Below are 14,915 nucleotides of genomic sequence, written 5' to 3' on the forward strand. Positions count from 1 at the left end.
CTAAGTTTCCACATTTTCCTTAGCCTTCTCTTAGTTCCACCAAAGAGAGTACAGCACCCAAGAACGAATGTGTCAAAAACACTAAAAAGTCCTCCTTTCACCTTTAGATGAAGCTCTCCATGCTGCCCTTCCCCGGCATTCCGAGACAAACTCTCACTAAGATCCTTAGAGAACCACAGGGCAGGAGTGTTGGGCTGGGGGAGTTTGTTTTACTTAAGCCTTCAGTCAGGGCAGAATATTTCAGTCCAGCAGTTATCAGCCTAGTGTGAAAATAATAATAGCACGCAATCAAATACCAGCCACGCTGTTGTTCCCACTGACTCAGATACTTACAGTTCGACCGCATCCCTGGGGAGGTCGGAGGGAATCTCTGTCACCTTGCTCTCCTGGCAGAGGAAAACTCCGTTAGAGCAGTGACAGAGTCGATGATGGCATCCTGAGCCCAGGCTCAGGAATGCGAGCAAGGCCACCAGGAGCAAGGCCATGTTTACTTATCCATCCACCTGCTTTCTTCTGCCTCTGCAGAGAAAATCCTGCACAGATTTCAGAGGCTCCACACTGAGCCCTTATGAGAAGAGGTCTGCATTGGGAGCTGGTAGGGTCACGTGACCCACCCAGGGCTGCTTTCCTTTTTTTCTTTTTTATCGGTCACTTCCAGACAAATAGCAGAATTTCTGAGTGACAGCAGTGACTTTGGTGGGGGTGGGGTGGGAGAGGTAGAGGGCGTGGCAAGATACGCCGTCCCTTTACCTTTTTTGGTTGGGTTTGCAAATTGAAACTTGATGCATGTCTAGAATAGCTTATATTAAATTCGCTGTAAGACTGTCCCTGTGGGTCACTATTTTTTTCTCAAAACAGAGTGACACACTCGACTTTCTCCAAAACAGATGCAATCTACAGTGTGAAACATCATTAAGAGAGTTCGTCACTGAAGGGCAGGGACCTGTTTCCAATCTTGGTGTCAATGTCTTCCTCCAGGCTACTTGATACAAAACCAGAACTTCTGGGTCGAAGTCACTGATTCTCTTTCTTGCTGGAATTAACAACCAAACATGGTGTAGCTCAGAGGACAGGCAGTGGGTTAGTGAGCCCCTGGACAGATGCTGGTAGGTAGGAGGCACTTTTAGGAGAGTAGTCTGCAGAGATAACTGACTCAGCTGAGTGACCAACAGGTTGGGCTGGGTTTTCACTGGGTTTAGTGGACACCAACTTTCCCACCGTCTGTCGCATGTCCTTTCTGGCTCCTCTCATTTCCAGTCTCTGAAGATTGCCCTTGCCTTTTGGAAGCTGGCACAAATGAATTTACTTAACCTATGCTTTTAGTTTAGTTTTGAATGTTCTCTGTAGGTGACGACCCTGGCACTTTTGTGGGTACTCCCATCTTCTTGATGGTGAGGGATCTGAGGAACGTTTGGCCATACTTTCGGTCAAGGGGCCATCTACTTTCAACTTCAGAACCTATGAAGTTTAAAAGGCAGAATATTCTCTAAGATTCTGCCTATAACTTACTACTTGCTCAAATTAGTTTTAACACTATCTTTGGGTAATTAGTCGCACAAAATTGAGTTATGTGGAACTGCTAAACAAGTATATATCGATCTCCCCTCCTTTCTTCCTCTCCTGTACCTAGCCAAGAAATAATGACATAGAAGAAATGGATTAAATAATCATTAAGGGAATAACAGAAGCAAGTGAATCTTAGAATAAAATTGTTCCCTGGATGCTTCTGGGAGTAACTGCTTCATTCTAACTCCAGGACTAGAAGATCAGGGCAGTATCTATATGGACTCTACGTTGTTACAGTTTTGGCTAACAACCCACTCCAGTGTTCTTGCCTGGAGAATCCCAGGGATGGGAGAGCCTGGTGGACTGCCATCTATGGGGTCGCACAGAGTCGGACACGACTGAAGTGACTTAGCAGCAGTAGCAGCAACATGAACAGTAAAGTATTTCATTCAGCAGTTGACCTGTGGGATCATAATCATTTAGATGGAGAAGGGATTTAATTCAATCATTCAGCTCATGCGTAAGTTTGCTTTAAAATGTCCACATTAATTTAAAGGGGTCGACTTAACCTCTTCTTGAATAACTCCAAGTGACCAAAAACTCATTACCAGTTGAACCTCTCACATATACCCTCACCCCACAAATCCCCACTGAGATTTTGGAAAGTTTCAGTTATGACTAAATCAGTCCTCGTATAATAAGAAATTTTTTAACTGAGATTTTGACTTTAAAACTATTCCTTATTTACAACTGATAGATAACATGGCTAACCTACATGCAAATTATTAAGCAAAATCACAAAACAGTTATAGACTAAAGAAAGAGATGCCAATGCCATTGGCATCTGTTTGTCATCCCCCCTTTCTCTGTTCCTACTCCTAGAAGTGATCTGAATTTTGATTTTGTTATTCCTTTGGTTTTTTTTTTCAAATTGTATCATCTAAGTATATATCTTCAAACAGTATACTGTTTGATTTGGGGTTTTATACAAATTGTATTGCCCTAACTAGCCTTTTTTATTACTTTCTATTATATTTTGCACTAACAACATTTTAGAGAACCATCCATATTTCTCTGTGTAGCCATAGTTTGTTACAGTTCCCTGGTATATAATATTCCATTGTGTAAATATATTGCCATTTTTTTTATTCTCCTATGATCTTTCTTTATTCTAAGGCCATAAAATATTCTTCTATGTTTCCTTCTGCAAGTTTTATAATTTATAATTTTGCTCTGCACATTTAAATCTTTATTAGGTATTAGTACTTATGTGTGGTGTGTGTCAGGAACTCAAGTTCAGTTTTATTCAGTGGCTTATGGTTTTTATCCACATGGATAAACGTTTGTCCCAGAACCATTTATTGAATAGACTCTCCTTTTGTCTCTGATTTGTAAAATTATCTTTATCACATCTCAAGTAACTACTATTTTGCTTAGTTTTGTGTTTAAGCTCTTTTATAGCCTATTGTCCTTTTTTATCTGTACCAATACTATACTGTCTTAATTATTAGAATTTTAAAATAGTCTTGACATGTGGTAAGACAATTTCTTCTTTCCTAATTTATCCCTTCCTCCTCTTTTCTTCTCACTCTCTCCATCCCTCTGCCCCATTCTCTCTTCCTTCTTCTCTGTCTGTCTCTTCCTTTCTTTTTCTTCTTTGGTCTGGATACTGAGGACAATGCTCACAAAAGTGGTGAGCATTTTTGTCATGTTCCTGACTTTAAAGAAATTGTTTTCTAATTTTTCATCATGAAAAATGATATTTGTTACAGGCTTTTGATACCCATGAGGTTAGATCTCAAGGTAGAGTTCTTAGAAAAGTCTTCTAAGGATTTTTTTCCTACCATGAATAGAAATGAATATTGTCAAATGCCTTTTCTGCATTTGTTTTACCCTTCCCCTTACAGTGATAATTCTATACTACTAAGCTACTCATATCCCTAGGATTAGCAATGTTGTTTATGAGTTACTATTGTTTTATACACAAAGAGATTTGACTACCTCATATTTTATTTAGAATTTTGGCATCTATCTCAGAAGCAACTTGTAATTTAGTAACAAATAATGTAATTTCTCATTTCCTTTCTCTTGTTATCCTTTTATGGTTTGGTATTGAGGATGCATTTGCCTCATAGAATGAGTTGGGCAATAATCCCTCTAGTATGCTCTTGGAACAGGACTGTTTTAGATTGTTTTCCTCTATTCCTTGAAAAAGTGTGGCTTTACTTGCCTGTAAACCATCCTAGCCTGGTATTTTGTGTGTGTGTGTGTGTGTAGATTAAAAATATTCATTCAGCTTTCTTCATTTTCCGGCTATTCAAGCTTCCTATTTCTTAAAGTTTTACACTATAATTTTTCTAGGAATTTTCCATTTCATTCGAGATTTTAAGTGTATTGCCATAATGTTTTTTGGTATTCACTTTTTAAATCTATTAAAAACTATTCCTAATATTGTTTATTTCTGTCCATTTTCTTTGTATGAGCCAACCTTGCCAGATTATTTTCAATTTAATTGCACTCTGAAGGCCTGATTTTGCCTTGCTGATCATGTTCTATCTTTATTTTAACTTTCCACATTTTTGCTCTTATTTTCTCCTATTTTTCTTTTTGTTCTGTTTTCTTTTAACCTCTTATTTGGGTGTCAGTTAACTAGTTCTTCAGCCCATCTTCCTTTCTGAATCTCCCAAAATCTGTGCCTTAGCTCTATTCAACAAATATTGATAGGTAAATTTCTTGTTATAGCTGAGTTCTAAGTATTTCTCAATTTTCTGTTATTTTTTCCTGTACTCACAGATAATGGAGATGTACAGTTTTGAAATCTACAAAATACAGAGATATTTAAATTTATCTCTTTGTTAATACAATATAGAGTATGGTCTGTATTGATTTCCCCCCCAACCATGTTAATGTATGTTTTAAGGCTTAGTATGGTTAATTTTTGTAAACATTCAATGTGAGCTTGTGAAGAATCAATCAGTAATGACAACTTCTGTATTTGTTCCATCAATCCAGCATATTATTATTTTCCTAAAATGTCTATATGTTTGCTAACATTTTGAAGGGATTTCTGTTGAAATTTCACATGATCAGAATGATACAGTTGATACAGCATTTCAATCTTGTCCTTATATTTTTCTTTATAGATCAATGTTACTTGGGCATACAAGTTAGAATGAAATACATACATGGTGAATCAAACTTTCTCTAATTTTGTAGCATCTTACTGTACCCATAATACTGTCTTTTATCTTAAAATTTATTTTGTCTGATATTCATTTAATAAATATTTTTCTAGTATTTTTTTCTACCTTTGTACTTTCTACCTTTCTGTGTCTTTGTTTTAGGCATGTCTTTTATAACCACTGGTAGAATTTTATAACCACTCTGCTGAATTTTTTGTTTTAATACATTCTTATAATCTCTTTTAACAGATGACCTTAATAATTTACATTTATTCTAATTATTGATCCACATGAATTTTTTTTTTCTACCATGCCATTTGCTGTCTACTTTGTTCTAGTTTTACATGTTCCATTTTTCACCTTTTTATCTTTTATTTGTTGAATTTTTGTGTGTTTGTTTCTTTTATTGCTTTGTTTTGTTTTCTTATTCTGTTTTGTTCCATCTACTGTTTTGGATGTTATATACTCTCCTTAGTGGCTCAGATGGTAAAGAATCTGCCTACAATGTGGGAGACCTGGGTTCAGTCCCTGGGTTTGGAAGATTCCCTGGAGGAGGGCATGGAAACCAACTTCAGTATTCTTGCCTGGAGACTCCCCATGGACAGAGGAGCCTGGTAGGCTACAGTCCATAGGATCACAAAGAGTCGGACACGACTGAGTGACTAAGGACACAGCACATACTCTCATTAATTTTAATGGTTACTCTCAAATTTTTACCATATACTTTTAGCTTATACCTCTTATTTTAAAAATTTAATTTTACAGTGTCAAAATCCCTTCCTAAAAGATGCACAGACTTTAAATTTTTAAGCCTACACACTAGCCAGATATAATGTATTTTTTGTTATCCGGTATTTTAGTTCAGTCATTATTATACATCCTCATTATTTTATACATTCAATATTTATTTAGATTCTCTGCCACTTTGGAATGTAACTGGATCTCCGAGGAGTTTGTACTCTCATTTACCTTTGTCAGTACAGCACTGGAAAGCTTTGAGAAGCTTTGCTTGTTATCAAATATAATCTCTTTCCAAAGATAAGCCTCAAAATAATGGAAGACAGCTATTTTCAGGGATATGCTAGTGAATGTTTAACAATCAGCTTTTCAGGGGGAAAAAAAAATCTTTATTTGTAGCATTTGTTAACTTCCATGGAATGAATTTGCCTACCATAGCTTCTATCAAGCTAACAGTGTAATGTCAACCAGCTTACAGAATTTTTCAACATTTGTCAATCTGCTTTTATGAGCTGGTGAGATCTGGTCCTAGCATACCACTGGATATTTTGTTCTTCTTGAACCATGTTACTTGTTTAGATGATCTCCAACTTCATAGCTTTGAGTGTGCAATAGTTTTATTGGAACTTCACTTTGGAATAATCTCCAACATGAGTTGCTTTATCTCAGGTGCCAAAGCCTGCAGTGCTTCTTGGGGTTGTTCAACATCATCATGAGTTCTAAGAAGTTAGCGAGAGTCAGGCTGGATGGAAAGTATTGTAAGGTGTGACCATATAGGCATGCTCTCGGAAGCAGCTATATGGATTTGATTCTTCTCCTCAAATGAAAAGAAATGGCTCCTTCTACCATAATCAGAAAATCAGGCATAGCTATTGTGGCAGCAGTGTTTGGCTCTGGTGCTGGATACAGAAGGAAAAAATCCTTCTCTAACATAAACGGAATCTAAAATGTGGAAAATGAGACTCTAACAGCTTACCAAGAGATTAGTGGTGATAAGTCTGAATTAAATGCCTTATTACTGAGTGTTCAGTCTCGAAAAATTCTGTGGGATACAGATTTTTTTTTTTTTACTCTTGTAAATCTCCCACGTGACCCTCAGCATTCTTTTTATCCTGTCATTAGCTGTCGTTAGCTTCCCTTTGCCTTTTCTTTCACTTATTCTATTTCGAGAAGAGCTTTATTTTGAGGTCATTTCCCTGTTCTTCCTTGCATCAGAGGACGCCTTGTATTCAACACTGCCAACAGGTTGCTCAGATTTCTCTGTAGATTTGCTAAAGAACTATGCAGACATTACATGATGGTGATTATGATTATGGTTGTCTAAAGAACGTTCTCTTAGAAATCTATCTCTTAGGAAGTCAAGGTCTCTTTTAGCTTCCTGATTTCATAAATTAAAGTTTCTCAGGTTACAAAGATCTTGAATCTCACAGATGAGATAGTAGCCTGTCTGTACCATTTGACTGGAGGACTTAATACAGTTGCTACAGGCAGATTTTCTGATGATCTCACAAAACTCTGTACAGTTCTTCACCAAGGGATGTTTGTCAACAGGTTGGAAATTCAAAATGGCTTATAAATAAATCTGGAAAATTGAAACTAATTTTCTTTTTGTTTTCAGATAGTCATGTGGAGATAGGGCCACTGGGAGAATGTCTGTGTGTCTGCTTGTTGGAAAGAGATCTCTCTTATTGATGGAGAGAACTTCTGTTGCAATCTGTTGATCATGCTAAGTCACAAAGCTAGATCAGTTTCAAAGGCGGGGGAAATAGAGTCCTACTCTTGTTGAAAGGAACACAAAGGGATGGCAAAGTGGTGGGCACACGGAAGGAGAATAATTGCAGCCACTTCTGCCACTATTACTACAGCTATCCAAGCATTTAAAGAGGACATCATTGTTTATGCTTAATTTTTGCTAGTTTTGCTTGATGTTTTCCAAAGTACAAGTTCAGATCAGTTCAGATCAGATCAGATCAGATCAGTCACTCAGTCATGTCTGACTCTTTGCGACCCCGTGAATCGCAGCACGCCAGGCCTCCCTGTCCATCACCAACTCCCAGAGTTCACCCAGACTCATGTCCATCGAGTTAGTGATGCCATCCAGCCATCTCATCCTCTGTCGTCCCCTTCTCCTCCTGCCCCCAATCCCTCCCAGCATCAGAGTCTTTTCCAATGAGTCAACTCTTCGCATCAGATGGTCAAAGTACTGGAGTTTCAGCTTTAGCATCATTCCTTCCAAAGAAATCCCAGAGCTGATCCCCTTCAGAATGGACTGGTTGGATCTCCTTGCAGTCCAAGGGACTCTCAAGAGTCTTCTCCAACAAATAGAGACACTGGTGATGATAATGTTGAATATTCACTTTCAGCCTTTGGTAGTTTGTTCAATTATTAGCTTAAATATATTGCTCCCCCAAGAGAGGCAGTATCATCTTTTGAATTCTATGGTGTTTTAAAATGACCAAAGATATTTATTCTCTGTTTATATTTGGTAGATTTACATTTATTTTTAAAATTTGCTTTTCTTTCTCTTTTTTTTACATTTTCATGCTGTAATATCATTTGTTTCTATGAATCTAATGCAGTTTTGCTCTAATATTAGTGGCCTTAGTGAAGTATGCTGTGTGACTTATGGCAGGGATAAAAATTTCTTGTGATAGGGCCAGAGCATAAAGGTATAGTTTATAAATATTCAGTAAAACATGATATTTGGACATGAAATCTTTCAAGTAGCATTCTTGAATCCACATTATTATCAGTTGTTGTTTAGTCACTAAGTCATGTCTGACTCTTTTGTGACCCTATGGACTGTTGCCCACTATGCTCCTCTATCCTTGGGATTTTCCAGGTAAGAATACTGGCTGCTAAGTTGCTTCAGTCGTGTCCGACTCTGTGCGACCCCATAGATGGCAGCCCACCAGGCTCCCCTGCCCCTGGATTCTCCAGGCAATAACACTAGAGTGGGTTGCCATTTCCTTCTCCAATGCATAAAAGTGAAAAGTGAAAGTGAAGTTGCTCAGTCGTGTCTGACTCTTCGCGACCCCATGGACGGCAGCCTACCAGGCTCCTCTGCCCATGGGATTTTCCAGGAAAGAGTACTGGAGTGGGTTGCTATTTCCTTCTCCAAGGGGTCTTTCTGACCCAGGGATCAAGGCCGTGTCTCCTGCATTGCAGACGAATTCTTTACCACTGAGCCATCTGGGAAGAATTATTCTCAATATTATAGTCTTAAACATGGTTCCTATTAGTTATTTTTTATACAACAAGCTTTCTTTATTGATGTTTTGTTACTCTGTCATATAATTTATAGTAAGAATTAGATGAGGTTATGTAGACCTTGTAGGGCACTACATAGGAGCCTGGCACACCAGTCGCACAGCCAGTCATACCTGGCCTGATGGGCCATAACATGTGTTTTGCATGTTGAGATAGAACAGTCATGTAGGCCATAGTGTTAATGACCCTTCTCAGGTTGAGCAGTGCACAACCTGTACAACTGCGCCTGACAGCCTTGTGCTGGGGACTCAGGACGGATGCCAGTGCTGGATGCTTGATCTGGTGAGGGTAAGCTTATGGAGGCTGAGGACAGGCATTGTGACAGAGTACTCAAAGTGCCTGGGTGCTGGTCCAGAGGAGCATCCTATAGGACACCATGGAGTTGATCATCTGCATTATTTATTCCTAAGGTCAACAGAGGAAGAAGTAGACACTGGAATTGAGAGACCCAGGCTCTGTGCATAACTGTGTTATTCCTGTTGCAGCCCCAGAGATTTTTTTTAAAACTTTTCTTTTTTATATTGGAAAATAGCTGATTAACAATATTGTGGTAGTTTCAGGTGGACAGCAAGGGGACTCAACCATGCATATACATGTATCCGTTCTCCCCCAAACTCCCCGCCCAGCCAGGCTGCCATATAATGTTGAGCAGAGTTCCCTGTGCTATATACTAGGACCTTGTTGGTTATCCATTTTAAGTATAGCAGTGTGTATATGTTGATCCCAAACTCCCTAACTATCCCTTCTCCCCAGGCTTTTCTCCCGTGGCAACTATAAGCCCCAGAGATTTTTAATTATCTGGAAGTCAGTTTCTTCTCCTCCAAAGGGTGAGTATAAACACTTGCATGGTTGTTGTGAAGACAGCCTAGAATGCAATGCACACGTGAAAGCACCGTGACAGAGTCTGGTGTCAGTGTGTGATTTTCTTCTCCTTGTGGCTGTTGTCGTAAAAAGGAAAGATAAACATCTCATCATAGAAGCAGTGAGTCCCTTTCATGATGATTTTCCATTTGGTTTATGTGGTGAAGTGGTAGACCGACAACTCTGGTTGCACAATTGTTTAAACCTGTGTGCCACTGACCTTGCCTCGCCAGGCATCACAATTATGCTATTGGCAACATTGACCCTTATCTCCCCTTCTTGGACCCTTTATTCCACTTATGACTTGGGGAGTTCAAGGCCAACCTGTTGTGGGCAGAAAGATGATATAGCCTCCTGACTTGTCCTTGACTGATTGGATAACAAATGAAGTATACAGTCAAAACAAAAATGTTACAATGAATACTAATGAGAGATGAGGGAGGGGGTTGTTTGTAAGCTTGATGGCCAATCGGTGCTTCTTTTGAACAAAGTGGAGTTTAAATTCTTGTATTAGTTTAATTTCTCATAGACAAAGTCACAGGCTCTTTTAAAAACACAGTAAAGAGGATTCAAATCACACCTTAGTCATTGCAAGTGATCTTTGGGTCAGTATTTTGACTCCCAACATTTCTAGACTTCAGAGAAAGTGGAAATTGCAAGGGAGCACTTAAGATTTGGGGTGCATTGATATGAGGGTCACATGTATCATATGTTCAGACACCAGGCAGGGACTGATGGTAAGGAGGGTGGTGGGTACATCTTGTTCCTGGTTTGATTGTGGGAGATTTCATAAAAAATTCAAGGCCAATGAATGTTTTCAGGAATACTTGGAGTGAAACCAGTGTTAATATAAATTTACATGTGATATCTTTCAAAAAGTTTAGCCCCAGGAGCCAGTGCATACCAAAGTCTAGGATCCTTCCCTTTGCCTCAAGGAGTTTAAACATTTGTTTATAACGACAGGACTGTACAACACATGACATTCTTTACTTCACAGGACTATAACCAAAAATTAAAGTATTGTGTTTACCTAATTACAAAGTAGGTCAGCCTTCCAGGTGGTGCTAGTGGTAAAGAACCCATCTGCCAGTGCAGGAGACGCAAGAGACTTGGGCTTGATCCCTGGACTGGGAAGATCCCCTGGAGAAGGGCATGGCAACCCACTCCAGCATTCTTGCCTGGAGAATTCCATGGACAGAGGAGCCTGGCGGGCTACAGACCATAGGGTTGCAGAGTTGGACATGACTGAAGTGACTTAGCATGCATGTAACATGTAGGCTGCAGTGTTCCAGGAAACACTGATTTTGAGCTGAGTCTCATAGCAGTGAGGATAAATAATTTTTGGCAATTTTCTAACATAACTGGTTTGCACACCCAATTAGATATCTTAACTAAAGCCCTAGTTAAACAAAATATTTTAAATATGAATGTATATGCCGATATATAGACATATTCCAAATAATGGCATGGCAGAGTAGGTTCTGCTGTTTATGAAAGCATGAGTGTCAATTGCCAGCAACATAGTACTGCAGGCTAAAAAACTAAGGTCTGTATTTCTGTTTTTATTCGTTGGAATGAAAAAAGGTAATACTGACATTCCATTATGTGTGAACATGGTTAGAGAAAAGAGAGGTAATGAAATTTCACTGCTTTCAGAGGATAGTTTATTTTGATTCCATTCAGGGCCCTGGGCCTTTGCCTCACAACGATGTCCCCTTCCCTGTCAATACCTTGGGCAGACCTGGGAGGGTGAGAGGAGGAACTGGTAGACCTTAGCTGTCAGTATTCACTGGACTTGGGAGGCAACTGATGAATTGATCAGGAGTGTATGGAAGGCCTGCTTCATGCCTTGCCTTCTGGAACACTGGGTGCTGTGAGCCAAGCTAAGGTAGAATGTGGAGAGGTTGTTCTCCTTGTTCTCGAGGAATGGCTGACACACAGGATTGATGGGAGCTGGGCATTTAAAAATCGAGATCCATTTCTAAGATGGGGAATCCTGTACTAAATAGTGCAGAATGCAGAACACCGCTTCTATTTACTTTGTGCTAACTTTGCCCTAGACCCCAAGATAAATACTTACATAATCTCTGATCTTTCTACCAACCCTGCCAGGCAGCTCTGATTATTCTCATTTTGTGGATGGAAAAACTGAAGCTTAGAAAGGTTAGGTGTATCTGCCCTGGGTCCCACAGCTGGTAGCTGATCAACCTAGAATTGGACTGTAAATGGCATCCCTTGGAAGTCAGTGCACCTCTGCTTAGGTGCTGCACTGCCTTGGAAAGCAAGGCAGCCCAGGAGAGGGGACCAGAAGCAGCCGGCAGGGCTGGTTGGCAGGCAGGCCTGAATAGTGACTTCTGCTAGGCTGGGCTCAGCCACCTTCCAGGGAAGAGGAGCCCCTCCCTCTGTTGTTCCTTGGTGACCCTGAAAGGCATGGACCTTCATTTGTTTCTGCCCTATAGTCCTGCTGAGTCATTCTAACCACACTGTGGCCAGCTTACCTACATTAACGCTCTATTTTTGCTTATTGTGGCTCTCAGTTAGCTGGAAATAGCTCGGATTTAATGGCAGCTTTTAGAGTGAGGTTTTTTAAAAGAAATCATTTAATTTGTCATGTAAATTAGGACAATTTTAAGAGTGAAAGGGAACTCAGTTAGTAGTTCTGCCAGGGGTATCTTGGGTGCCCAGGGTTTATGATCACCCTACCAAAATGGGATCAAGGGATATAGTTACCATGGAAATAAGATCTATATTATTCAGACAGGAACATCTTCAGGATAGGGAACAGTCAAATGGAAGTAAGCTTCTTCTACCATAGCAGTGTGATCTTCTGTCTGATGTTAGGGCATGAATTTGGACATCTTAAGTCCCTCAACCCTCACCTACCCTGGACCAAGTCAAGGCAGCACTGACTTACCATGTCTGATGACATTGTTATGAGGAGGTCTCTTGCTTCCTGCCAAACTTAGTGAATCTGGGTTGTTCTAACTTACAGGAATTAAAGAACTTCTTATTCTTGAAGATCTTTGAACATTTTTGCTTAAATGTATAAATTAGAGAGTAACAAGAGTTGCTGGGGTTTCCTTAATAGATCATGTAACCAAAAGCATTGCAAGAATCTGGAACATATTGCATATTGCTGGTCTGGGACTCCAAAGGAGGGGAGATGAGGCATGGAGAGGGGGCAGCGGGGGAAGATAGGAGGAGGGAAGGGAGGGAGCAGAGGTTAGATGGCTTTAAGCCAAAAACATCCAGGAATATCTTGTGACACTGGACTTCTATCCCAGGCTCCTCCTCTTTTCAATCCCCAAGCCTCTTGTCATTTGTTCTCTTTGGGCTGACAAATGGATGTTGATTCATGACAGCATCATTGATCAAATGACATGTTGTCTCATATCATGTCTGGTAATAAAGAAACATAAAAATGCTTCTCCGATTAACTTGACAGTATCCATTTAGATGGTAGCGTCTAATCCTAAATCTTTCTGAGGATGACAGAAAATTCCTTTTGTCCAAAACATGAGTGCTTTTCATCACTAATGCCCCAAATAATGCTTGCTCAGAGACTAGGCTCTTCAAAAGAATTTCTATGAAATTACTCCTAATAGAGGGAGAGTTGAGTCTCTAAAGAGATTCCTAATAAAGTCAACATTGCTTTGAGTCTCTTATTTTATAGTAGCAGTAGTAGCTTTAGTCATTTAGTCATGTCCAACTTTTTGCTACCCTATGAACAGTGGCCCACCAGACTCCTCTGTCCTTGGAATTCTCCAGGCAAAAATACTGGAGCAGGTAGCCATTTCCTTCTCCAGGGGATCATCCCGACCCAGGGATCAAACTCATGTCTCCCACACGGCAGGCAGATTCTTTACCATCTGAGCCACCAGGAAACCCCCACTTACATTATAAAAGTATGCAAGTATTACATTCCATTTTACAACATAGCCATGTTTGCTCTAGAATTTGTCAAAATATCTTTAATAAACATTATATGCAAAGATGTGCCATTTTTGTTCTGCAGTTTCACATTATCCCTGACATAAGACCACATCCTCCATTGTAAGAATGAGGATTAATAAAACCTCCCCACAGAACTGAGGGTAGGGAGGGGTTGATTATTTTTGAAGTCAAATATCTAGAGTTTTACCTGTGAAAGTCAAATAAAAACTGGACATATTAATTTGATAACAAAACATTTTTCCCCAAAATTCTTCAGAAGGTCAGAAATACAGTACCAGATAAACAAGTTACCCTGACCATGTTATTGCACACAATATTTGCACACAAGTTACTGCACACAAGTTATTGCACACAATATTGACCTGCGAGGAGCCAAGGAAAGGAAACATGGAGAGAAATAGCATAACACAATTTTGGTACCAATCAAATAAAACCCTCAGTGCCTGTCTTCTCTAGGGGCATGACATTATTTCCCCTAAATAGTTCATTGTTGTTTTTTTTTTTTTTAATCAGAAGTAGAATTTATAATTTGGAATTTCAGGGCATAGTAGGATTAAAATAAAGTCAAAAATTCAGACTTTAACTCTGAATTTTCCCTCTCTCTCTCTCTTTTTTTGATGGAGATGTATTTGTCCTTCCTGAGGGAAGAACAAATGGGTATGTACTTTGGTATTCTTGGAGTAGACTTAAAAAACAGATATATTTTCAAATTCTTTTGATGTTCTAATAATACTATTAACCTCAGGATAAATCTGATAGCATAATATAGTCCTTCCCTATACATTACTGTCAGTATCCTAAAGACAAGAACAGGCAAACAAAAAGTGAATGACATCCCTAAAACCAAAACAAAGCCATAAACACTGAAGATGTTGCTAACATTAAAGGGGAAAAAAATCAATTTGATTTTAGAAAATAGTTCCCCATTTTCTTTACCTTTTAAGTACATGTGTTGATGTAGATAATAAAATTCATCTTCCACAGTAGACTCCTTATGTATTTCTTTAGTCTCTAGAATTCAGTCATATCACAAGAGAGATTTGATTCCAAGAATGGCTAGTACTGGGACTTTCCGGTGACCCTGGTGGTGAAGAGTCCGCCTGCCAACACAGGAGATGCAAGAGGTGAGGGTTCAGTCCCTGGGTCAGAAGATCCCCTGGAGCAGGAAATGGCAATCCACTCCAGTATTCTTGCCTGGAAAATTCCACCGACAGAGAAGCCCAGCAGGCTAGTGCCATTCCCACCATCTGCTCTGAGAATAGTTGGACTTAACAGAGGAGCCTGGTGGGCTTCAGTCCATGGGATCTCAAAGAGTCAGGCACGACTGAAGTGACTTAGCATGCACACACGCCTTCTTGGCTATATTAGTGCCCTTCATTCATTGTCCAGACCTCTGCTGAGTCT

General features: G+C 39.6%; 1 protein-coding gene across 6 annotated transcripts in view; it reads right to left on the reverse strand.

Moving 5' to 3' along the window:
* Positions 1 to 698, reverse strand: part of FSHR (follicle stimulating hormone receptor) — a 193,068-nt gene extending 192,370 nt beyond the window's left edge. For 3 of the 6 annotated variants that reach the window (XM_061432310.1, XM_061432314.1, XM_061432309.1), the window contains exon 1: positions 334 to 696. In XM_061432310.1, the coding sequence (XP_061288294.1) occupies positions 334 to 485 (152 nt within the window). In that variant the 5' untranslated portion in view covers positions 486 to 696. Of the gene's footprint in view, positions 1 to 333 lie in introns of all 6 variants that reach the window. The other 3 variants (XM_061432311.1, XM_061432312.1, XM_061432313.1) reach the window with 2 other exon arrangements.
* Positions 699 to 14,915: the final 14,217 nt, after the last annotated feature.

Source organism: Bos javanicus, chromosome 11, assembly GCF_032452875.1.
Source record: "Bos javanicus breed banteng chromosome 11, ARS-OSU_banteng_1.0, whole genome shotgun sequence".
Classification (NCBI taxonomy): Eukaryota; Metazoa; Chordata; class Mammalia; order Artiodactyla; family Bovidae; genus Bos; species Bos javanicus.